The sequence below is a fragment of the Heterodontus francisci genome, chromosome 6 (assembly GCF_036365525.1).
Source record: "Heterodontus francisci isolate sHetFra1 chromosome 6, sHetFra1.hap1, whole genome shotgun sequence".
Taxonomy (NCBI): domain Eukaryota; kingdom Metazoa; phylum Chordata; class Chondrichthyes; order Heterodontiformes; family Heterodontidae; genus Heterodontus; species Heterodontus francisci.
Window position 1 is genome coordinate 60,410,655 of NC_090376.1, and position 25,117 is coordinate 60,435,771.

Below are 25,117 nucleotides of genomic sequence, written 5' to 3' on the forward strand. Positions count from 1 at the left end.
CAGGCTTTAGGTTGGAGAAGCTGGGTCTGTTCTCCTTGGAGAAGGCAAGATTAAGAGGAGATTTGATAGAGGTGTTGAAAATCATGAGGGCTCTGGACTGGTTAGATAGGGAAAAACTGTTTCTGTTGACAGAAGGGTTGAGAACCAGAGGACACCAATTTGAGGTGATTGGCAAAAGGAACAATGGCAATATGAGGAAAACCTTTTTTACACAGCGAGTGGTTAGGATCTGGAATATCCTGCCTGAGTGTGTAGAGAAGGCAGATTCAATCGTGGCTTTCAAAAGAGTAAATGGTAAATTATCTGAAGAAAAAATTTACAGAGCTGCAGGGAAAAGGTGAGGGAGTGTGATTAGGTGAATTGCTCTTGCAGAGAGCTGGCACGGACACGGCTGTGTGAATGGCTTTCTTCTGTGCTATAACCATTCTATGATTTTATGTATTCTATATGGATTTTAGAAAGGCTTTTGATAAGGTTCCACATGGCAGACTAGTCACAAAAGTAAAAATCCATGGGAGCTAAGGAAAGTGGCAAGTTGGATCCAAAATTGACTCGGAGGCAGGAAGTTATGGGTGTTTTGTTACTAGAAGGCTGCTTCCATTGGGGCTCCGCAGGGCTCAGTACTAGGTACCTTGTTTCTTGTGGTATATATCAATGATTTGGACTTGAATGTAGGGGATATGATTGAGCAGTTTGCAGACAATACAAAAATTGGCTGTGTGGTTGATAATGAAGAAGAAAGCTGTAGACTCCAGGAAGATATCAATGGAGGTAATGTATTTGGGGAAGGCTAACAGGTAAGGGAACACACAATAAATAGTAGGATACTGAGAGTGTAGATAAACAGGAAGTTTGTGTCCACAGATCCCTGAAGGTGGTTGTGCAGGTAGATAAGGTGGTCAAAAAGGCATACAGGATACTTGCCTTTATTTGCTGAGGCACAGAATACAGCAGCTGGGAGATTATGCTAGAACTGTAGAAAACACGACTGAGACCACAGTTGGAGTATAGCATGCAGTTCTGCTCGCTGCATTATAGGAAAGATATGATTGCACTAGATAGGGTATAGAGGAGATTTTTGAGGATGTTGCCTGGACTGGAGGATCTTAGTTATGAGGAAAGATTGGATAAGCTAGGGTTGTTTTCTTTGGAACAGAGGTGGCCTAATTGAAGTGTATAAAATTATGAGGGATCCGGATATAGTAGATAGGAAGGCCCTATTCCCCTTGGCTGAGGAGTCCATAACCAGGGAACATAAATTTAGGGTGATGGGGATCTGGAACTCACTGTGTGAAAGGGTGGTACAGGCAGAAACCCTCATAACTTAGATACGTACTCGAAGTGCCATAACCTACAAGGCTACGGATCAAGAGCTGGAAGTGGGATTAAGCTGGATGACTACTTGTCGGTTGGCGTGGACACAATGGGCCGAATGGCCTCGTTCTGTGCTGTAAATCTTTATGATTCTATTGTTCACCACCATTTTTGCAGGTACCTTCTGACTGGCTTTTTAGTTACACATAAGATGTGTGACCTTGCAAACATTAAACCCCATGAAGTTTTAAATATGGATGTGTGCAAAATTACTGTCCAAAGCTGTATTACTGATCTAAAATAAAACTAAAAATACTGGAAATGCACAGCAGGTTGATCGGCATCCAAAAAAGAAAGGAAGGATATGCTTTGGATAGTACCCCGCAAGAAAATTAGTCTTCATTATGACTGATTAAGATGGATAAAGAAGCTTAAAGGTTTAGACTTTAAATAATTTAGTACCTGAGGAATCCAGGCCATATAACAGGGGGGCACAGCTGACACGCTGGGAGAATCATGCTGGTTTTCTGAAAGCCGATTCCCATCAAAGCTGCATCCCTCTAGATACAGGCCTCCAATCTGCCACAGAGACATATCAAATATTTAGTTGTGTATCAGGAACCATTGAATGCCAATATTCAGTTAACTCTATTATAACAAGGATAGGAAACACTATAGAAGTAATTGCTGCTGATAAATAACAGGAAGCTAAAGCCAGTAACCTTATGTGTGAGAATAGGAAATCTGATTCAAACAAATAACCTCTCCATGAGGGCAAACTGAAAAATTCCCTTCTCACCCAAAGATGGAAAGATAAGATTTTTTGGCATCAATCACATCATCTACCTGCAGATACAATTAAGCTTGCAACAGCAAGAGGTCTGTGCTCTCTGTCAGACTGAACAATATTTTACAATCTGATGTAACAGACATTAAAATAACAGGAATTACAGAACAATGGGTATGAGAGTAATGTTTTGCAAGGAATCCCGAGAGAGTTATAAGAGCATTTGCATGATTTTTAACCAGGTACATATACACAAAGTTAGAACAGCACAGTTACACATTAAAAAAGAAAATCCAAGTGTAATTTATTCTCGGTTTAAAATAAGCTTTATTCAAAATGTATGGAGTAGGAATTCAACTCATGACTGTCTGCTTTGTGCCTGGAAACCAGGTGGCCAGGAGTTGAAAAAAATCAGATGGGAGGACCACAGGCCCACCCAATGCCCTATTCTGTGGGCCTATAAATGGGTGAGCAGCAGGCCTGCCTGAAACAGATGCAAGTCTGCTTTACTATGCAAATCTGGATCTTGATTTGATTGACTCTCCTTCACCATCTTCATTACCCCAACCCACCCTGCCAGCCACACACCCCACAACCAAGGAACTATGTGCAAGCCAGTTCAGCGTCATAGACAACCGGAATTTGTTAGGCCCTGACCAGCGAGCTACATGAGGACATCTATTTGATGCCCATAGCTCATTGCTTCCATTGAAATCTATTGTTGAAATTAGCTCGGGGCAGAGCACAGAGCTACTGATTCATGGCTTGCTGCCATTTTGGGTGCACATGGAACTTCTATTTTTATATATTTATTCAAACAGCATAAAATACTTTTTCTTTTAAGTAAGAAGCAAAGGATATTCTCCAGGCTGTAAAGTTCAATTGTGATTTTGAGCTCCAAGGAATGTTCTTTTATTAATGGAACAATCTCTTTAGCTCAGCCCTGCATTCATTATAAACTACGTTAGATCCTTGGAAGGAGTCCCAACATAAATCAGTCAGAATGCCAATATGTAGCCAAGTAAAACAGTCACAATTTGCAAACACTGCTGGATATTACCATTTTCACATAATTGTTTCAAAATAATTCATGTCTGCACTCATATAACTTTGGCAATTCTGACATTTTTACTGCAGTGGATGGGCTTTGGTTTTTACCTTGCATATATACATTTGTTGTTTTTTATCCCAGGCCCCTAGTATCAGTGATTGTTAAAACTTTCCGTACCCTGTATAAATGTTATGTTTCTGTCTATGAAAATGTACTGTTGTCTTTGTTTAGATGCAACAACGACAACTTATATTTACATACCGTCTTTAATCTAATAAAATGTCCCAAGGTACTTCATAGGAGCATTATAAAACAAAATATCACACCTAGCCACATAAGGAGATATTAGGTCAGATGACCAAAAGCTTGGTCAAAGATGTAGGTTTTAAGGAGTGACTTAAAGGAGGAAAGTGAGATAACGAGGCGGAGAGGTACAGGGAGGGAATTCCAAAGCTTAGGGCATAGGCAACTGAAGGCGCAGCCACCAAAGCTGGAACAATTAAAATCGGGGATGCTCAACAGGCCAGAATTATCTGAGTGCAGATATGTTGGAGGGTTGTGGGGCAGGAGGAGATTACTGAGATAGGGAGGGGAAGACGTTGCTTGACTGCGAGCCAATGTATGGCTGTGAGCACAGGGGTGATAGGGGAATGGGACCTGGTGCAAGTTAAGACATGACAGCAGAGTTTTGGATGACCTCCAGTTTATGAAGGTTAGAATGTGGGAGACCAGCCAGGAGTGCATTGGAACACCTCCGCTCAGTCCGCAAGCAGGACCCCGAACTTCCGATTGCTTGCCATTTCAGCACTCCCCTCTGCTTTCATGCTCACATCTCTGTCCTGGAATTTCTGCAGTGTTCCAGTGAACATCAACACAAGCTCGAGGAACAGCATCTCATTTAACGATTAGTCACACAACAGTCTGCCGGACTGAACATTGAGTTCAATAATTTCAGAGCATGACGGGCCCCCCATTTTACTTTTATTTTCAGATTTTTTTTCTTTTTCCTTTTTAAAATTTTTTTTGGTGTTTATTTTATTTTACTTCATCTTAGTTTGTTCAGCTTGCTTACCCACTGTTTTTTTTCATGTTTGTACTTGCGGCTGTTCAATTTTCAGTCTGTTAACACCCTATCTGTATTAATGCTTTGTCTTTCAACACACCATTAACATATTGTTTGCCTTTGCTCCACGACCTTCTGGTCAGCTATTCTGTGACCTTGTCCTGTTTACACCTTCTCCTTTGTTATCTCTTGCCCCAACCCCGCTTTACTTGCTTATAACCTTTTACATTTTTAATATTTGCTAGTTCTGAAGAAGGGTCACTGACCTGAAACGTTAACTCTGCTTCTCTCTCCACAGATGCTGCCAGACCTGCTGAGTATTTCCAGTGTTTCTTGTTTTTATTATATAAGGTTGGAGGATATTGCAAAGCTTGGTTGGGGAAGACATGATGATGAGGTTTAAAGATAAGAACAAGAATTTTAAGTTTAATGTGTTGTCGGTTGGGAAGCCAATTTTGGTCAGTGAGGTTGGAAGTGATATGCAAGGGCTTAGTGTGGAACAGAATCCAGTCTGCTGTGTTTTGGACCAATTGGAATTTATGGAAAGTACAGGTGTTGTGTGGGGTGGAGGGGTGGTGGTGGGGATGGGCAAGCAAGAAAAAAATTAGAGGTTTAGTCTGGAGGTAACAAAAGCATGGATAAGGGTTTCAGTGGACTGATGGAACTGAAGTAAAGACTATTTGGAGGCTAATGTTGTGGAGATGAAAATTAGCAGTTTTGATTAGATATGGGTTTGAAGCTCAGCTGTGGGTCAAACAGGTTACCACGATTCAGGGTGGGATGGAGTCAGTAGCCAGTGAGTTGATTTTCTGGTGAGGACAAAAAATTATGGTTTTGTTTTTCCTGATGTTTACCTCAAGGACTCATCTAACTCACTGATGACTTAATGTCATGCACAGAGATGGGTGTGGGATTGGTAGAAGTAATGGAGAGGTACAGCTGGACGACCTTCACACAAGGAGTGGTCAACATATCGTATAGGAAAAATCATTTAAGCAGTTAGGTGCTGTAATGGATGAATGGGCTGAAATTGGCTGAATTATCTCTGTCATCGGTACTTATTTTACGCTCGTTTGAAAAAAGAGTTTCCTCTCATTCCATTCACTATGGAAAAGGATAGCATGCATACAAATTTGAACTGATGACTCTTAAATGGTTTATTTGCCATGAATCTAATATTTATCATAATCACTGAAATCTAGAATGTTTTTAGGATTAAAGGCTGTCCCAAAATAATGTATTTGGTTTGTTAAGTGATGAAAAGTAAAAGCACAGCATGAAAATCATTTCCCATAATCAAGCAGCAATTGTTTTAAGAGTGCTATGCTACTACAAGTGATTGTGCTTTAACAATACAATTTATTTCACTAAGTGCATTCACAAAATTACTCCCATTAATGAAGAGAACAATAGAGGAATATTGCAGGAATGTAGATGTGAAAAGCTTTCCAGAAAAAAATGTACAGGCAGTATACTCTGCTTGAGTATGCTGCCGTAGCTTCTAATTTATTGAATCTTAGGGCCAGATTCTGTTTTGCAGTTGCCAGTCCTGCCATTGGGACTGGAAGCAGGTGTGTGCTACATTGGGGCCAGGAGTGGCTGCCTGCACGTGATCCAGTGCGGTCCGGCCAATTAAGGGCAATGAGGCACGGGGTCCAACCAATTACAACGTTGGTGGTGGTGGGGGGGGGGGAGCGGGGGTGGGGGGTGGCAGTAGGAGATTCTGGCATCAGCTGGCACTATGGAAAGTGCTGGCGCCATTTTTAAAGGGCTGTCAGAATTGCATTCAATCTTGCTTTGTGCACTTAAGGATTGGTAGAGTTCTGAAAGGTTGCAGAGTAATGGCATACAGTTGACCCCAGATGGCCCCTTGTTTTAGTGATGCCTCCCTCCAGGTGCTTCTACAGACTGCCAGGGAAAGGCGAGATATACTGTTCCCTAGGGATGGGAGGAGGAGGTCTGCAGATTGTAGAGGAGGTCAGCAGCCTAGGGGTCACTCCAAGGACCTGGATTCAGTGCCACAAGAGGCAGAATGACCTCATCCAGGCAGTGAAAGTAAGTCTTCACCTCTTGGATGTTTGGCCAGTTTCATCCTCCACATCCTCATCGTCTGAGGAGGCGTTGTGCTCCTGGCATTCCTCATTGTTCAATGCCTCCCCCTCCTCCCAGACCAATGGCCAGCTCTATGGTCGCCAAGGTTATCTCGTGGCAGGAGTTGTACCTCTCCTCCACATCTGTGCGTGGATTCCTCGCAGGTGTCAGTAGCCATGTTTGTCAGTGGGTAGCCCTTGTCTGCAAAGATCCATTCCTGAAGGCATGTAGGTGGCTGGAAAAGGTCCGGCACCTGGGACTGCCTCAAAATAAAGACATTGTGACAACTTCCCAGGAAACGTACACAGACCTGAAGGATCTGTTTACGTCGGTCGCAGACTAGTTGTACATTGAGGGAGCGGGAGCTCCTCCTGTTGATGAAGGCTGCTGGCTGGTGTTCAGGAGGATTCTAGATGGCCACACACGTGCAGTCAATGACGCGCTGTACCTGGGAGAATCCAGTGATTACCCTGGACCTGATGACCCTCTCAGCTTGAGAATTGGGATCTATGCGGAAGCGCAAAGTCGCCGGTCCTCCTGAAGACAGCATTGGTGACCTCACTGATGCACCGATGGGCCGCTGACTGTGAGATTCCATACATGTCCCCAGTGGATCCCTGGAATGATCCAGAGGCATAGAAGTTCAGTGCCACAGTGATCTTCAGCGCCACTGGCATTGGATTTCCACCAAGTCCCCTGGGACACAGCTTGTCCTGCATCATAGTGCATAGGACAATGACTGCCTCTATGGAGAGGCAGAGTCTTCATTGGCACTGCCTCCCGGACATCTACAGGTAGTTCAGCCTTGACTAGCAGACCCTCTCTGGAGGGTTCCTCTTACTGCGTCGGGGAATTACGTGTTTTCCCCTCTGCACCCTTCTCCACCATCTAAAGGCCGCTGCTGACTCTGCTGTGGCCTCACAGGTCATTGCGGTGCCGCTGCAGGTGCCTGGACCTCCCTCCTGCACTGCAGCACCTTCACTTCAATAGGGTCCTCAAAGCCTGGATGAATGAGGCCCATGATAGATGGCCTCTCCCTAAGTACAAGTCCTTTCCTGACAGCGGCTCCTCCTCCTTCCCCCCACTTTCCCCCCACTTGTCACCTCTGACGAGGTGGCACTTGCCCATTGTCCCCCTTGGAATGGCACTTCCGCAGTTCTGGGACCCTTGCCCCACTCTTCAGACCATGCCCAATGCCCTCCCTTCTCCACCCTGCCTGGCAGGCAATGCTGCCTCTCCCGATGGCCTCCACTTGCAGCCGGAAATGAGCTTCCACCTCCATGTCACCTCCTGCAAGCAGGTGAGGCTCTGAAGTCCTGTAAATCCTGTACATTGTTAATAAAATTTAAAACCAGGAATAAAATCGCTGTCAAAAGGCCTCTTAAATACCTTAACTGCCTGCCTGCCATGTTGACGTTTGATCGCCGTCCTCCATGTTTGCCGCCATGGACAAAATCGGGATGGGATGTCATGAAAAGTCTGTTGTCTCCCATCCCGATTTTATGTCCCCTGGCCTCTGTTCCCATCCCCAAGGACCGCACAAATTTCAGCCCTTGGTGTTTATCTCCAAAGGATCTGGTGTGCCTCATTTAACTCTTTTACTAGCTCAGGTCTCCCATAATGCCAAGAAAACGCTGGTGAGTGAGCTGATTTCTTCTTACTCCTGCAACCTTTACTGTTGTGTGAATTGCATTTCCGTGATTTTAAATGATTGAAGTGCATTTTGAGAAGATATAATTAATTCCTGCCTTCACTACAAAACACTCATTTAGAACATTTAGAACATTACAGCGCAGTACAGGCCCTTCGGCCCTCGATGTTGCGCCGACCTGTGAAACCATCTGACCTACACTATTCCATTTTCATCCATATGTCTATCCAATGACCACTTAAATGCCCTTAAAGTTGGCCAGTCTACTACTGTTGCAGGCAGGGCGTTCCACGCCCCTACTACTCTCTGAGTAAAGAAACTACCTCTGACATCTGTCCTATATCTATCACCCCTCAACTTAAAGCTATGTCCCCTCGTGTTTGTCATCACCATCCGAGGAAAAAGACTCTCACTATCCACCCTGTCCAACCCTCTGATTATCTTATATGTCTCTATTAAGTCACCTCTCCTCCTCCTTCTCTCCAACAAAAACAACCTCAAGTCCCTCAGCCTTTCCTCGTAAGACCTTCCCTCCATACCAGGCAACATCCTAGTAAATCTCCTCTGCACCCTTTCCATAGCTTCCACATCCTTCCTATAATGCGGTGACCAGAACTGCACGCAATACTCCAGGTGCGGTCTCACCAGAGTTTTGTACAGCTGCAGCATGACCTCGTGGCTCCGAAACTCGATCCCCCTACTAATAAAAGCTAACACACCATATGCCTTCTTATAAATTTCAATGGAAACTTTTTTTTTAATTGTCCTGGTTGAAGCAGAGATGTAATGAATTACTTGGACTAAACAGAATCTGTTTGATACTGATGTTGGACGAGTCTAAAACAAATATATGAAAGTTGCTTAGATTGTGTCTCCATGTGGAATTAATCTTTTACTTGTATTATCTCAAAAAATCAGCTTACGTATGAATTCTACGTAGGAATGTAAAAGGTTACAGGGAAAGTGCAGCAAATGGGATGTGAAAAGATAGCTCCATCTGAAGATCGGTGCAATTGGCATGAATAGCCTCCTTCTGTGTTTCTATGTATTTATGTTTTGCACTGTGTGGGGTAGAAATTCCTTTCAGCCCATTTTCAGGCCTGAAATTGGTGCCTGGCATGGAGCCCTCATCCCAACCGGGAGGCCTGAGGCCAGCCTGTTTCCTGTGTATGCTGTCACTGATGGTACAGAAAAAAGACAGGCAGTACAAAATAAAATCTAAGTTTCAATTATCTGGATGTATTATTTTCACACCATCCTGTCAGTTTTCCAATTAGAAGTGTTCAGTATTGCATCCAAATTGCATTAGTAATATTCAGTCTCCCGAAAAATGACTTCAGAGGATCTACTTTTGACATCCCTTTAAAATAACATGATCGGTTTCAACGCAATTTACATTGTTACATTCTTAAGTTCAAGATGATTGTCACAGAGTTATGGAATGTGTGGTCATCCTCCTGCTAACACAAGATGATTGATAATGCTTTCTGCTGAAGCAGGTTTCCTACCCTGACTTGAAGTTTTGCATCTTGTATCCGTCCCTTCCATGTTGCAACAAATTTCAGGTTGTCCATTGAGCAACCCATAACTCTGCAATATAAATAAATTACTTAAAGATTCTTGAATTTTACTATTTAAAATTTCTTAGAAACCCTCTTAGAATTTACTGAGTTGTGTACATGGATAACTAAATATCCTCCTAGTCTTACGCCACTAAGAAAATAAACGTCACTAGTGTTTCAAGGCTTACCTTGCAGTTTCCTGACGCAGAGCATTAAGAAAGGTATCTGGATGGAACAGCTCAGATAGGTCTAGGGTATCTGAGAGCAATGTTTGATTTGCAGCTTTTTCAACCCAGTGCTGAAACAAGAAGCAAACAAGATGCACAGCAAGAGTTATTTCAACCTTTCCATTAGGTCACTGTGTTCAAAGTTGGTTCAACTAGAGTTGTGTTTCAAATTCTTCCACAGTTTAGCTTTTTTCAAATTATTTTAAAATATGTTTTGGACTGTAACCATTTTAGGTACAAAGATTTACACATTACCATATGGAATAGAAATCTGAATTCTGCATAAAAGACAAGATGAACTACAAACTACTTTATGACTGGATGCAGTTAAATTGATTTGTAGCTTCCAAAGTGATTCTCTGTATTGGCTTGTTCAAAACAACAGCAGGCCTTTCTTACATTAACTAAAGTGGGTGCTCCACTTGAGAACCAAGTCCTGGAAAACATCTGTCAGAGGGTTCTGCTTCTGTTAAGTGTTAACGCAAGTGGCATACAAAACTAATCAAATTGCATATTTTATAAAATTCAGACATGATAAGAAAGTGTAAGAGATCTAACCATTAAGCGATAACCTATTCTAACAAACAAAAAAAACAAGGTGCATGTTGTTTAGTCTACTCTAGCACAAGTTTACATGTCCCATTTATACTGGAGTGAAACATGCTTCTGCTAATTGTACCATACACATTAATTGGGGGTAGAATTCAGAAGGATGCACTGTGACAAAATATTTAGTCTGTCAAAAGCCACTGTATAAGTATTCCAATTTTACACTTAATAACTTCATATTATTTGTGTCGTCCAAACCACAGGTTTTTAATGAGTGCCTGCAAGAGCTTCAGAAACACATTTGCAGTCACTAAATCCAATTAAATAAGACAATGTCTGCTTAATGCTGAGATTTTCATTTAATTAAGCCGTCCTTGACATTGTGCTAGAATTTGTTTGGGTGCTAGACAACAGGGCCACAAAATTTGGCTCCGTAGCACCATATTTTTGGTGCTGCAGGTGCCATTTCGAGTCCAAAATGACATCAGTGCTGCGGGTGCATACTTCTGGTGCGGCCCACGCCAGATGGCATTTTGGTGAGGGCATTAGGGTGGATACAGGGAGCATACACCAGAAGCTTGTAGAGTTGGCAGATTGTGACATCAGACAGTGTATATTGCTGATTTGACTGTAGCGGTGTCATTTTCAACCTCAACACTCCAGCTAATGCCATCTCGTAACCCTGCACAACTGAACATGCATTCGGGGCAGGAAGAACGTCCCGACCACATTATTTAAAGAGATCATTAACTACTTTCAAGTTAGTTGCTGATCGATTTCTACTGACTTTTGCTGAGTTAGTGGAAGTGTTTAGTGGTTTATACTTATTTAAAGTTGGTGAAATCTGCAGGGATGTGGTGTTGCATGTGGTGAAGGCCTTGATTTTCACTTCAAGGGTTCTGCTCATACCACTTGCTCCCAGTCATGGATGTTGTAGTTTCCATTCCCCTTGGCCTGCAGCATGACAGGGAGAATAAGCAGAGGTGACACAGAGGAGGACAAGCTGCTCAAAAAGGAAGGACAAGGGGGAGAAGGGCTCTCAGCAGGAGGCCATATCCACCCCAGGTCGTCAGGGAGCAATTTTCTTACCTCAATGTCAATGAGCAACAGTGTGTGCAACGCCTCCATTTTACAAAGGAGGTGCTCAGTGAAATCTGTCACCTACTGCAGGCAGACCTACAGCCTCAGAGCAAGGCAAGGATGATGCAACCACTGGCTGTTTAGTTGACCGTGGACGTAAACTTCTTCCATAGGATATTTTTCCAGGCTGGCGTAGGCTATCACTGCTATATAAGGGATGTGACTTACGCGCTGCCTGCCTGGAGAGGGTAAAACATTGCATTCCCTCTTTCCAGAGAGAAACAGGCAGAGCATGTACATGGCTTTGCCAGGATAGTTGGCTTCCCCATGGTGTAGGGTGCCAATGACTGCACACAAGTTGCTTTGCGGGCATTGTATCTAAATGCAGAGATGTACCTTAACTGCAAAGGGTCCCATTCATTGAATGTAGTTGATGTGTGACCATGCTCAAAACATCATGCAGGTGAAGGCCCGATTTGCTGGCTGCAGTCATGATGCCTTTATTCTGCGCCAGTCCACTATGCCATCGGTATTTGAGCCACCACATCAAACCAGAGGGTGGCTACTGGGCAACAAAGGCTATCTGCCCACCACCTGGCTCATGAATCCAGTGCACAACCCAATCACACGTGGGCAGTATGCATATAACAATAGCCATGTTGCTACACGGACATCATAGAGAAGGCCATTGGGGTACGGAAGCAATGGTTCCACTGCATGGACCACTCTGGAGGAACCCTGCGGTACTTGCCAAAGTGAGTTTCATGATTCGTCGTGGTCTACTGCAACCTGCACAACCTCGTCATTATGAGAGATGAGCAGCTGGGAACAAAGAACAAAGAAAATTACAGCACAGGAACAGGCCCTTCGGCCCTCCAAGCCTGCACTGATCCAGATCCTCTATCTAAACATGTCGCCTATTTTCTAAGGGTCTGTATCTCTTTGCTTCCTGCCCATTCATGTATCTGTCTAGATACATCTTAAAAGACGCTATCGTGCCCGCGTCTACCACCTCCGCTGGCAACGCGTTCCAGGCACCCACCACCCTCTATGTAAAGAACTTTCCACGCATATCCCCCCTAAATTTTTCCCCTCTCACTTTGAACTCGTGACCCCTAGTAATTGAATCCCCCACTCTGGGAAAAAGCTTCTTGCTATCCACCCTGTCTATACCTCTCATGATTTAGTACACTCAATCAGGTCCCCCCTCAACCTCCGTCTTTCTAATGAAAATAATCCTAATCTGCTCAACCTCTCTTCATAGCTAGCGCCCTCCATACCAGGCAACATCCTGGTGAACCTCCTCTGCACCCTCTCCAAAGCATCTGCATCCTTTTGGTAATGTGGCAACCAGAACTGCACGCAGTATTCCAAATGTGGCCGAACCAAAGTCTTATACAACTGTAACATGACCTGCCAACCCTTGTACTCAATACCCCGTCCGATGAAGGAATGCATGCCGTATGCCTTTTTGACCACTCTATTGACCTGCATTGCCACCTTCAGGGAACAATGGACCTGAACACCCAAATCTCTCTGTACATCAATTTTCCCCAGGACTTTTCCATTTATTGTATAGTTCACTCTTGAATTGGATCTTCCAAAATGCATCACCTCGCATTTTCCCTGATTGAACTCCATCTGCCATTTCTCTGCCCAACTCTCCAATCTATTTATATTCTGCTGTATTCTCTGACAGTCCCCTTCACTATCTGCTACTCCACCAATCTTAGTGTCGTCTGCAAACTTGCTAATCAGACCACCTATACTTTCCTCCAAGGAAGAGGAGGAGGAGGCAGGAAGGAAGCAACAAACACACCTCTTTCCAGCTGGGCTGTCCAGGATCAGCTTATTTGACTGCGGTACCAGTGAACAAAATCCCAATTTCCCATTCACCACCGGTCTCACACCTTATCTTCCCTCTGATACTGACCATCACAGTATCCTCTTGGCCACATGCCGATATAAAAGCCACCACAAAATAAACATTCCAAACCAACTTTGTCAAAAAAACCATCCATACAAAAGTCAACTAATCAACCTGTGCATTCCCTTCGAGTCTGTCTTATGTGTGCCTTTGCCTAGCCTAGTGCTCTTATGTAGTGCTACCCCAGTGGCTGCAGCATGGCTGGCAGAATCTGCTGACTTTCAGTGAGGGAGACTGCAGATAACCTTGCAGGATGACCTTGAGCAGCTCTAGCTCGAGCAGGCCGACTTCGGACTGCAGCCCCTTGGCATGGGTGGCAGAAGTTTGGGCTAGGTGGTGATAGGCAACAGCATGGGCAGTGGCTGCGTGCAGCTGTGGGAAAACGAATGTCGTTACACAGAGCTACAGTCACTCCCTTGGGGCAGCATCTTAGCAATCCTCCAGCAATGTGTTGGAGGTTAGATTACTGTACTGCTGACAGACCCGACAAGTCCCTTGGAGCACTGATATCTGCAACTGTAATGTCAATAGTCCGAATCTGCATGCAGCAAGCTGAAATATCGGCCATCAGATGCTGCATAATGGTTTGGTCTGCAAGAATTCTCATGGAGTTGGCCACCACTTCCACGCTGCAAACAATGGGCTACAAGCTCTGTGTTAAGCCCTCTGCCATATTGGTACTGGACTCTTATATGCTTCTTGTCAGTTACCGCAGGCTTTCTGGCAGGCTTGCCAGTGCACCAAGCATTTCTGTGTGCATGCTCATCAACCTTTTGCTGTACGCCACTTCATCAAAGTCCTAATATGAGTCCTCTGCCACAGAACTTATGTGTGACCTTGCCCTTTGGCGAGCTGACACCTGCACCATGTGCAGCTTGGGATTCAGAAGGGATTGTGCGATGAGGGGAAAGTGGAATGTGAGAAGGAGGATTAGGTATGACCATACTGTCATCTTTGATTTTTTCAACCCCGCTACTGGCCAAGGCCTCAGTCATGTCTGCTCCAAAGATGGCAAGTACCGTCTCCTCCATGTGGGTGAGGACATGCAGCCGTGCCTGTCAGTTAGCTGATGCAGTCTTAGGTTGTATGCCACCTTGTCTTGCAAGAGAGAGGGAGGTGTATCAATGAGTGTGGCGCAATGTGTTTGGGAGATGTGGTTGTCACGGTTGAATAATTGGCAGTGTGTGCAAGGTTGACATGTGGATGTGAATCTTGCAGCAGTGCTACATGTGTGAGGGTGAGGTGAAGCTATGAATGTTAGGTATGAGTTGTGATTGATGGAAATTGCTGGGAGGTAAGTGATGGGGCTGTGGGGCATTGAGCAGTGTGTGAGGTTAGTGGTGCAATTGGTAGAATATGGCATTTGAAGATGCATTCACTAATGTTGACCACTTGTACGAGGCCACTGAACTTCTTTTAGCACTGCATCCAGGTCCTTGGACTAGACTCCTGGCATTGTCCTGCATGGCTCTCTGCTCCCATTGCATTCTCAGAGTTTGTCTGGAGGGCCTCCTGGCCCCCTGTGGATAGAGGATATTTCACCTCCTGTCAACCTCCTGCACCAAGGGCTCCAGTGCTGTGTCGGAGAAAATTGGATCATGCTGTCTGCCATGCTGTGCCATTACTGTGTCTTTCCCAGGTCAAAGACACTTATGCCAGCACCTGCTCCAGCCAAACTGCACCTCCCTTTAAGAGGTGCAGGCTTGCTTTAAGTAGCACAGGCTAGCTTGAACTTGTGCTAGCCTCTCACAATTTTGAATCCCCTACTCACGCGTGCAGCCACTCAACAGCATGCTGTACACTGCAATCATGGAAATGAGCAGACGGCACATCATGATCCCCACGCCCTTTTCGGACCTTATCCAATTTTCCCTCCAAGAATTTCACAGATCTGCCAATGCACTGTTGCTGAAGATACATTTTAATAACATAGCTAATATATAAAAGGTTATTTAAGATCATAGGAAATAGGAGCAGGAGTAGGTCATTCAGCCTGTCGAACCTGTTCCACCATTCAAACAGATCATGGCTGATTATCTACCTCCATGCCATTTTTCCCCACTATCACCATATCCCTTGATCTCATTAGTATCCATAAATCTCTCAATTTCTGTCTTGAACATGTTCAATGATTGAGCTTCCACAGCCCTCCGAGGTTGAGAATTCCACAGATTCACCACCGTCTGAGTAAAGAAATTCATCATCTCAGTCTTAAATGGCCTTCCCCTTATTCTGAGATTTCTTTTGCACAAACAATGTATTTTGTCTTATTTATAAAGTTAAAGATAAAATGATTTTGAAATATATGAGTCAGCAGCTATAATCTTTGTTAGGTCAGTATTTTTAAATGAAATGTTTCTGTCTCAAAGTAGCATGTTCAAATTCCTGTACTTGTGCACAGGACCATTTTTCATAGATTAAGTGAACATTCAAAAAGTAAATATTAATTAAGACAGTGGCTCATTGCATATTTTATTTGTCTTACTTACTGATAAAATGATGGAGAGAGAGAGAGGCTGGATATTTCAGCAGCGACTGCTTGCTTGCCATGTCTTCCATGGATCATGGATGAGACCCAAGTATGGTAATCACCTTTTATCAAGTACAAAACTGGACCGAAGTTAGTGGGTGGTGGGTGTGGGTTTACTAACTTTATTTTTATATATATAAACCTGTATAAAATCAGGAGTATAAAAATAAGGCTGTTACAATGACCTGACTTGAAAGGGTAAAGCTCTGTAACTTAATTTAAATGCATAAGTCTTCACAAAATTGCTGCATTTAAGGGGAAGGGAAGAGAGCGTTATGCGGACAGAGTTAAATAAGAAAGGGTGTGAGGAGGCTCAGGTGGAGCATAAATGCTGACATGGATTGGTTGGGCCAAATGGCCTGTTTCTGTGCTGTATATTTCATGTAATTTTAAGTAAAACCACATTTCAGTCCTTACCCAATTCCCTTTTAAATATTCTTATTATCCTTGCCTGGATGGAACACAGGAACAGGAGTAGGTCATTCACCTCCTCAAGCCTATTCCATCATTCCATGAGATCATGGTTGATCTGTAACTCAACATAATTTACCTGCATTGTTTTCATATCCCTTGATACTATTATCTAACAAAAGTCTACTGATCTCAGTCATGAAAATTTCAATGGACCCAGCATCCATAACCTTTTGAAGGAAAGAGTTCCAGATTTCCAAAACACTTGGTGTGGAAAGAATGCATCCCAATTTCACTCCTAACTGGCCTAGCTGTAATTTTAAGTTTATGCCCCCTTGTTCTGGATTCTTCCACCAGAGGAATTAGTATCTCTGTTGCTATTCTGTCAAATCACTTTAGCATTTATAAACACCTATATTAGAACACCCCTTAACCGTCTTAACTCAAAGGAACACAGCACCCCAAACAGGGACTGACCAGAGCTCTGACACAACTGAAGCATCACTTTCTCACTTTTTTATTCCAACCCCTCTGAGATATAGGACATTAGCCTTATTGATTATTTATTGTACGAGGGCACTAGATTTTTAGATATTTTTGTACATTTTTAAAAAATTCATTCATGGGATGTAGGTGTCACTGGCCAGGCCAGCATTTATTGCCCATCCCTAATTGCCCTTGAGAAGGTGGTGGTGAGCTGCCTTCTTGAACCGCTGCAGTCCATGTGGGGTAGGTACACCCACAGTGCTGTTAGGAAGGGAGTTCCAGGATTTTGACCCAGCGACAGTGAAGGAACGACGATACAGTTCCAAGTCAGGATGGTGTGTGACTTGGAGGGGAATTTGCAGGTGGTGGTGTTCCCATGTATTTACTGCCCTTGTCCTTCTAGTTGGTAGAGGTCGTGGGTTTGGAAGGTGCTGTCTAAGGAGCCTTGGTGCATTGCTGCAGTGCATCTTGTAGATGGTACACACTGCTGCCACTGTGCATCGGTGGTGGAGGGAGTGAATGTTTGCAGATGGGGTGCCAATCAAGCGGGCTGCTTTGTCCTGGATGGTGTCGAGCTTCTTGAGTGTTGTTGGAGCTGCACCCATCCAGGCAAGTGGAACGTATTCCATCACACTCCTGACTTGTGCCTTGTAGATGGTGGACAGGCTTTGGGGAGTCAGGAGGTGAGTTACTCGCCTCAGGATTCCTAGCCTCTGACCTGCTCTTGTAGCCACGGTATTTATATGGCTACTCCAGTTCAGTTTCTGGTCAATGGTAGCCCCTAGGATGTTGATAGTGGGGGATTCAGCGATGGTAATGCCATTGAATGTCAAGGGGAGATGGTTAGATTCTCTCTTGTTGAAGATGGTCATTGCCTGGCAATTGTGTGGTGCGAATGTTACTTGCCACTTATCAGCTCAAGCCTGGATATTATCCAGGTCTTGCTGCATTTCTACATGGACTGCTTCAGTATCTGAGGAGTCACGAATAGTGCTGAACATTGTGCAGTCATCAGCGAACATCCCCACTTCTGACGTTATAATTGAAGGAAGATCATTGATGAAGCAGCTGAAGATGGTTGGGCCTAGGACACTACCCTGAGGAACTCCTGCAGTGATGTCCTGGAGCTGAGATGATTGACCTCCAACAACCACAATCATCTTCCTTTGTGCTAAGTAGGACTCCAACCAGTGGAGAGTTTTCCCCCTGATTCCCATTGACTTCAGCTTTGCTAGGGCTCCTTGATGCCATACTCGGTCAAATGCTGTCTTGATGTCAAGGGCAGTCACTCTCACCTCACCCCTTGAGTTCAGCTCTTTTGTCCATGTTTGAACCAAGGCTGTAATGAGGTCAGGAGCTGAGTGGCCCCGGTGGAACCCAAACTGAACGTCACTGAGCAGATTATTGCTAAGCAAGAGCCGCTTGATGGCACTGTTGATGACACCTTCCATCACTTTACTGATGATTGAGAGTAGGCTGATGGAGCGGCAATTGGCCGGGTTGGACTTGTCCTGCTTTTTGTGTACAGGACATACCTGGGCAATTTTCCACATTGCAGGGTAGATGCCAGTGTTGTAGCTGTACTGGAACAGCTTGGCTATGGGCGTGGCAAGTTCTGGAGCATAGGTCTTCAGTACTATTGCTGGAATATTGTCAGGGCCCATAGCCTTTGCAGTATCCCGTGCCTTCAGTCGTTTCTTGATATCACGCGGAGTGAATCGAATTGGCTGAAGACTGGCATCTGTGATGCTGGGGACTTCAGGAGGAGGCCGAGATGAATCATCAACTCGGCACTTCTGGCTGAAGATTGTTGCAAATGCTTCAGCCTTATCTTTCGCACTGATGTCCTAGGCTCCCCCATCATTGAGGATGGGGATATTTGTGGAGCCACCTCCTCCAGTTAGTTGTTTAATTGTCCACCACCATTCACGGCTGGATGTGGCAGGACTGCAGACCTTAGATCTGATCCGTTGGTTATGGGATCGCTTAGCTCTGTATCGCATGCTGCTTACGCAGTTTGGCATGCAGATAGTCCTGGCTTGTAGCTTCACCAGGTTGACACCTCATTTTGAGGTATGCCTGGTGATGCTCCTGGCATGCCCTCCTGCACTCTTCATTGAACCAGGATTGGTCTCCTGGGTTGATGGTAATGGTAGAGTGGAGGATATGCCAGGCCATGAGGTTCCCGATTGTGGTTGAGTACAATTCTGCTGCTGTTGATGGCCCACAGCGCCTCAATGAATGCCCAGTTTTGCATTGCTAGATCTGTTTGAAATCTATCCCATTTAGCACGGTGATAGTGCCACACAACACGATGGACAGTATCCTCAATGCGAAGGCGGGACTTCATCTCCACAAAGACTGTGCGGTGGCCACTCCTACCAATACTGTCATGGACAGAAGCATCTGCGGCAGGCAGATTGGTGAGGACGAGGTCAAGTATGTTTTTCCCTCGTGTTGGTTCCCTCACCACCTGCCGCAGACACAGTCTAGCAGCTATGTCCTTTAGGACTCGGCCAACTTGGTCAGTAGTGGTGCCACCGAGCCACTCTTGGTGATGGACATTGATGTCCCCCACCTAGAGTACATTTTGTGCCCTTGCCACCCTCAGTGCTTCCTCCAAGTGATGTTCAACATGGAGGAGTACTGAGTCATCAGCTGAGGGAGGGCGGTAGGTGATAATTAATAGGAGGTTACCTTGCCCATGTTTGAACTGATATTGTTCCCATTAACTGATGGTACAAGGACTAGAGGACACAGATTTAAGGTTGTGTGCAGGTGATGCGAGGGGAATGTGAGAAGAACTTTTTTACGCAACAAGTGGAAATGACCTGGAACTCGCTGCCTACGAGGATGGTGGAAGTGGAGATGGTGAATGATTTCAAAAGCAAATTGGATGGGCGCTTGAGGGAAATAAACTTACAGGACTACGGGGATAGAGCCAGGGAACAAGACTTATTGAATTGCTCTACAGAGAGCCTGCATGGACTCGATGGGCCAAATGGCCTCATTCTGTGCTGTTATGACTCTATGGCTCTCTGATCTGTTCATGTACCCTCCAGTATTCAGGAATCCCAGTTTGAAGATCAGTGTCCAAGCTGACTAATGCATGAGAGGTTTCCAGTCTGGATACTACATCCACTTACAAAGATAGTAACATCTGTTTGATTTTCCTTCCTTTGCATGCGAGGTAGCTAGTCACACTGTATTCTGGGTTTGTGAGGAATTTGGAGACTACATGTCTGACAACAATAAACAGAAAGTAACTCTACATCCATATCAGCTGATAGAAAAATATTTAGAGATACAGCACTGAAACAGGCCCTTCGGCCCACCGAGTCTGTGCCGACCAACAACCACCCATTTATACTAACCCTACAGTAATCCCATATTCCCCATCACCTCTCTACACTAGGGGCAATTTACAACGGCCAATTTACCTATCACCTGCAAGTCTTTGGATGTGGGAGGAAACCAGAGCACCCGGTGAAAACCCACGCAGACACAGGGAGAACTTGCAAACTCCGCACAGGCAGTACCCAGAATCGAACCCGGGTCCCTGGAGCTGTGAGGCTGCGGTGCTAACCACTGCGCCACTATGCCGCTCACAATATGGAGGTAATGCAGTGGAATCTGGTTGCAGTGATCAATTTGGACAGGCCTTCAAATATCCCTTTATAACTAAGTGATCAGTAAATGTGAAAGTACAATAACCCCTCACAACACCCTACAGGGAAACTGTCAAACCAGTTTCAACATATTGAGCAGAACACTGCTCAGCTATTTAAAATACTGGTCAATAGTGATATTGAGCAGCTGAGCAGTGCTGACAACAAACACTCACATGAAAAAATAAATTGAACTTTAAAGTCTTGAGCACTCCTGAGCTAAAGTTCTACAATATATCAGGTATAGTGAAGATGTGGTGATGTTGAACAGTTAGTGAAAATAAAGACCATTTACATTCAGCACAAACTTAGTAGCAAGTGATTTTTTTTATTCATTCACAGGATGTGGGCATCACTGACAAGACCAGTATTTATTGCCCATCCCTAAAGGACATTAGTGAACCAGATGAGTTTTACGACAATCTGGAAGTTTCATGGTCACCATTAATGATACCAGCTTTTTATTACAGATTTATTTACTGAATTGAATTCAAATTCCCCAGCTATCTTAGTGGGATTTCATGTTTCCAGATCATTCTGATGAAAGGTCACAGATTGGAAATGTTGGGATGAATTTTCCAGTGGGCTTCGGGACCCCACATCAGCACTGTATGTGAGTTCTGATCCCCATGGTGTCTGAGTCCCGCCCGCCTGCATGATCTTCCTGGAGGTGGCCAATTAACAGTCTGCCCAATTATATGCTCTCCCCGCCTCCAAAACCGATGCGGGGGAGAACATAAAATTTCCCCCAACATTTCTTTTCCCAATCGCCCTCCTTTATCTGGTCACCCACTTCCCGATTACATCCCTTTCCTCTTCAACAAAATGCCTGAGGGTTGCTGCTTGCAGACCTAAATGCGAAGCCTCTGCCACTGAGCTACCTGGGATAGCTGAAGAGGTAACTGCAGCTCGCCAGCCTCATTCAAATGAGATTCGAGCCCCAATACCTGTTGCACCTCAAGCTCAACCGTTCGGGCATAGGGATCATTCCTTGCGTCTTGTTCACACCGGCCTGTCAACATGAACAAATTTCTGGGCCCAAACTTCTAGAAGTTAATCTATAGTTTAACATGAATGGCTGCTTTCCAAACTGGTCACCATTAAATAACTATGCATTTGTGCTTTAAAAACTGAGTAGTATTTTGTTTAAAGTGCCAGATTTTGGTCTGACTGGAGATTTTTAGGAAATGCTATCAGCCTCTTTCCCAAAATTGAAAACAAAAATTGATGGAAATACTCAGCAGGTCAAACAGCACCGGTAGAGAAAGAGAGAGACGTTAATGGGAAGGATTTTATCCTGCCCTTGGAGATGGGAACAGAGGAGGGGGTGCAGACAAAATGGCAAAGGTTACCATTCTCGGCACTGTCTGGGCCCCTTGCCATTATGTCCGGGGCAGGGAAGGCTGAGGATGGCCTTCCCACCTCAGGCCAATTGAGACCCTTAAGTGGCCAGCTAATGGCCACTTAAGGGCCTCTTCCTGCCTCCACTCCAATTTTGTGGAGGACAGAGGAGCCTGTGCCACATGGAGACACTGCCAGGTGATACCTGGTGGCTTCCGAGTGGGTCGCGGGGGCACTCCCTCCTTTGGGGGCAATCCTACACGAAAAGACCCCCCCCCACAACCCTCACCAACCCACCCCATTGCTAGGACCTGCCTGACTGGCCCCAGCAACCCCGACCCTGTCCTGGGGTCTCCGATATCCTTGGTGCTGCAGGCCTCCTGCAGTACCGGCAGTGGCCACCACTTGCGGTGGTGCTTCCAGTACTGCAGAGCTGCCGGCTCTCTGATTATCCAGCAGCTAATTAGGGACAGATGTTTGATTACTCTAGGTCAAGTCGGCATAAGGAGGGAGGAAGTGTTGGGTATTCTAAAAGGCATTAAGGTGGACAAGTCCCCAGGTCCGGATGGGATCTATCCCAGGTTACTGTGGGAAGCGAGAGAGGAAATAGCTGGGGCCTTAACAGATATCTTTGCAGCATCCTTAAACACGGGTGAGGTCCCGGAGGACTGGAGAATTGCTAATGTTGTCCCCTTGTTTAAGAAGGGTAGCAGGGAAAATCCAGGTAGTTATAGACCGGTGAGCCTGACGTCAGTGGTAGGGAAGCTGCTGGAGAAGATACTGAGGGATAGGATCTATTCCCATTTGGAAGAAAATGGGCTTATCAGTGATAGGCAACATGGTTTTGTGCAGGGAAGGTCATGTCTTACCAACTTAATAGAATTTTTTGAGGAAGTGACAAAGTTGATTGATGAGGGAAGGGCTGTAGATGTCATATACATGGACTTCAGTAAGGCGTTTGATAAGGTTCCCCATGGTAGGCTGATGGAGAAACTGAAGTCGCATGGGGTCCAGGGTGTACCAGCTAGATGGATAAAGAACTGGCTGGGCAACAGGAGACAGAGAGTAGCAGTGGAAGGGAGTTTCTCAAAATGGAGACGTGTGACCAGTGGTGTTCCACAGGGATCCGTGCTGGGACCACTGTTGTTTGTGATATACATAAATGATTTGGAGGAAAGTATAGGTGGTCTGATTAGCAAGTTTGCAGACGACACTAAGATTGGTGGAGTAGCAGATAGTGAAGGGGACTGTCAGAGAATACAGCAGAATATAAATAGATTGGAGAGTTGGGCAGAGAAATGGCAGATGGAGTTCAATCAAGGCAAACGCGAGGTGATGCATTTTGGAAGATCCAATTCAAGAGTGAACTATACAGTAAATGGAAACGTCCTGGGGAAAATTGATGTACAGAGAGATTTGGGTGTTCAGGTCCATTGTTCCCTGAAGGTGGCAACGCAGGTCAATAGAGTGGTCAAGAAGGCATACGGCATGCTTTCCTTCATCGGACGGGGTATTGAGTACAAGGGTTGGCAGGTCATGTTACAGTTGTATAAGACTTTGGTTCGGCCACATTTGGAATACTGCGTGCAGTTCTGGTCGCCACATTACCAAAAGGATGTAGATGCTTTGGAGAGGGTGCAGAGGAGGTTCACCAGGATGTTGCCTGGTATGGAGGGCGCTAGCTATGAAGAGAGGTTGAGCAGATTAGGATTATTTTCATTAGAAAGACGGAGGTTGAGGGGGGACCTGATTGAGGTGTACAAAATCATGAGAGGTATAGACAGGGTGGATAGCAAGAAGCTTTTTCCCAGAGTGGGGGATTCAATTACTAGGGGTCACGAGTTCAAAGTGAGAGGGGAAAAGTTTAGGGGGGATATGCGTGGAAAGTTCTTTACGCAGAGGGTGGTGGGTGCCTGGAACGCATTGCCAGCGGAGGTGGTAGAGGCGGGCACGATAGCGTCTTTTAAGATGTATCTAGACAGATACATGAATGGGCAGGAAGCAAAGAGATACAGACCCTTAGAAAATAGGCGACATGTTTAGATTGAGGATCTGGATCGGTGGCGCAGGCTTGGAGGGTCGAAGGGCCTGTTCCTGTGCTGTAATTTTCTTTGTTCTTTGTAGCTCTGGAGGTAAGAGTTCGTCCCTTACAGGGTGGCCTCCCCGAAGATGAGCAGTTAAATGGCTGCACGCCGTTAATTGCATCGGCGATCCAATGTAAGGCTGAGGTGGGTTCTCCCCCCACCTTCCAGCCCACTCTCGGGACACCTGTTGCTGGAATAAAATCTGGCCCAATTTTTCATGTCTGTGACCCTTCGTTCAGCACTGGGAATAGTTACAAATGTAATAGGTTCTGAGCAAGTGAAAGTGGAGAGGGTGGGAAGAACCTCAAAACTTATTACATTTCTAACTTCTCCCAGTTCTGATGAAAGGTCACAGACCTGAAAAGTTGGACTGAATTTTTGGGCCCCACTGAGGTCAGCAACGGAGGCGCACGGGGCCGGAAAATACTGGTGCTGACCCAATTCCTGGAGCCAGCCATTTTGAGGGAGATGGGTTCGGGGCCCTGAATGGCTGTCTGCCCCATGAGGCGGGCAGCCAATTAGGCTCATTAAGAGCCTTATTAAGGGCAGTTAAAGGTAGTTTAATAAGCTGGATACATGCACCCAGTGGCAGACTGCTGGGGGGCACACCATTGCTCCAGGTAGACCTACAGGCCTTTCCTGCCTACCTGGGTGCGGGTTCAGTCAAAGGCTGCCCTGCAGAGGGATTCCTACCCCCTCCCCCACCACAGTAGGGGTCTGGCTGCATTTTCTACTTTTTATTTGAATTTTCTAAAAGATTGGTGAGAGGGAGCCTCCATGTTGAAGTGTTTAGTTACTTACCTTTTACTGCAGCCTACTACTCCTTTCAAGCTGGAAGGCCTCTGATTGGCCCTCCAACTTTGAGAGTCCACCTGCCGCCCTTAATGGAGCAAGGATCCTGTCTCCATGCCCTGGTCAAAATCCCAAAGAGTGACTGTTTACCCACAGGGGCGGGTTCGGGACCCAGAAACAGACACAATTCCTGTTTCCCACACCCAAAGTGAAGATTCAGCCTTTTAACTCTGTTTCTCTCTCCACAGATCCTGCCAGACCTGTTGAATATTTCCAGCATTTTCTGCTTTTACTTCAGATTTTCAGGACCAGCAGTATTTTGCTTTTGTTTTTCCCAGAATTGTTAGCTTCTGATCTCAATTTCCAGTACAAACTGATTAGTGAACCAGTGGAAAAAGTCTTGTTTAATGAAAACACTTTTTAAAAAAACCAACCGGAAATAATTACTTCCTATTTTAAAAATCTCAATCACAGTGCCCCTGACCCCCCCTCCTGCCGACACC

At 45.2% G+C, this 25,117-nt stretch overlaps 1 protein-coding gene across 2 annotated transcripts in view; it reads right to left on the reverse strand.

Annotated features, from left to right (window-relative positions):
- dync2h1 (dynein cytoplasmic 2 heavy chain 1) overlaps positions 1-25,117 on the reverse strand; it is an 836,995-nt gene that overhangs the window by 15,606 nt on the left and 796,272 nt on the right. For both annotated transcript variants that reach the window (XM_068033753.1, XM_068033752.1), the window contains exons 87-89: positions 9,708-9,817; positions 9,466-9,547; positions 1,777-1,893 (exon numbers count right to left, since the gene is read on the reverse strand). In XM_068033753.1, the coding sequence (XP_067889854.1) occupies positions 1,777-1,893; positions 9,466-9,547; positions 9,708-9,817 (309 nt within the window). The remainder of the gene's footprint in view (positions 1-1,776; positions 1,894-9,465; positions 9,548-9,707; positions 9,818-25,117) is intronic.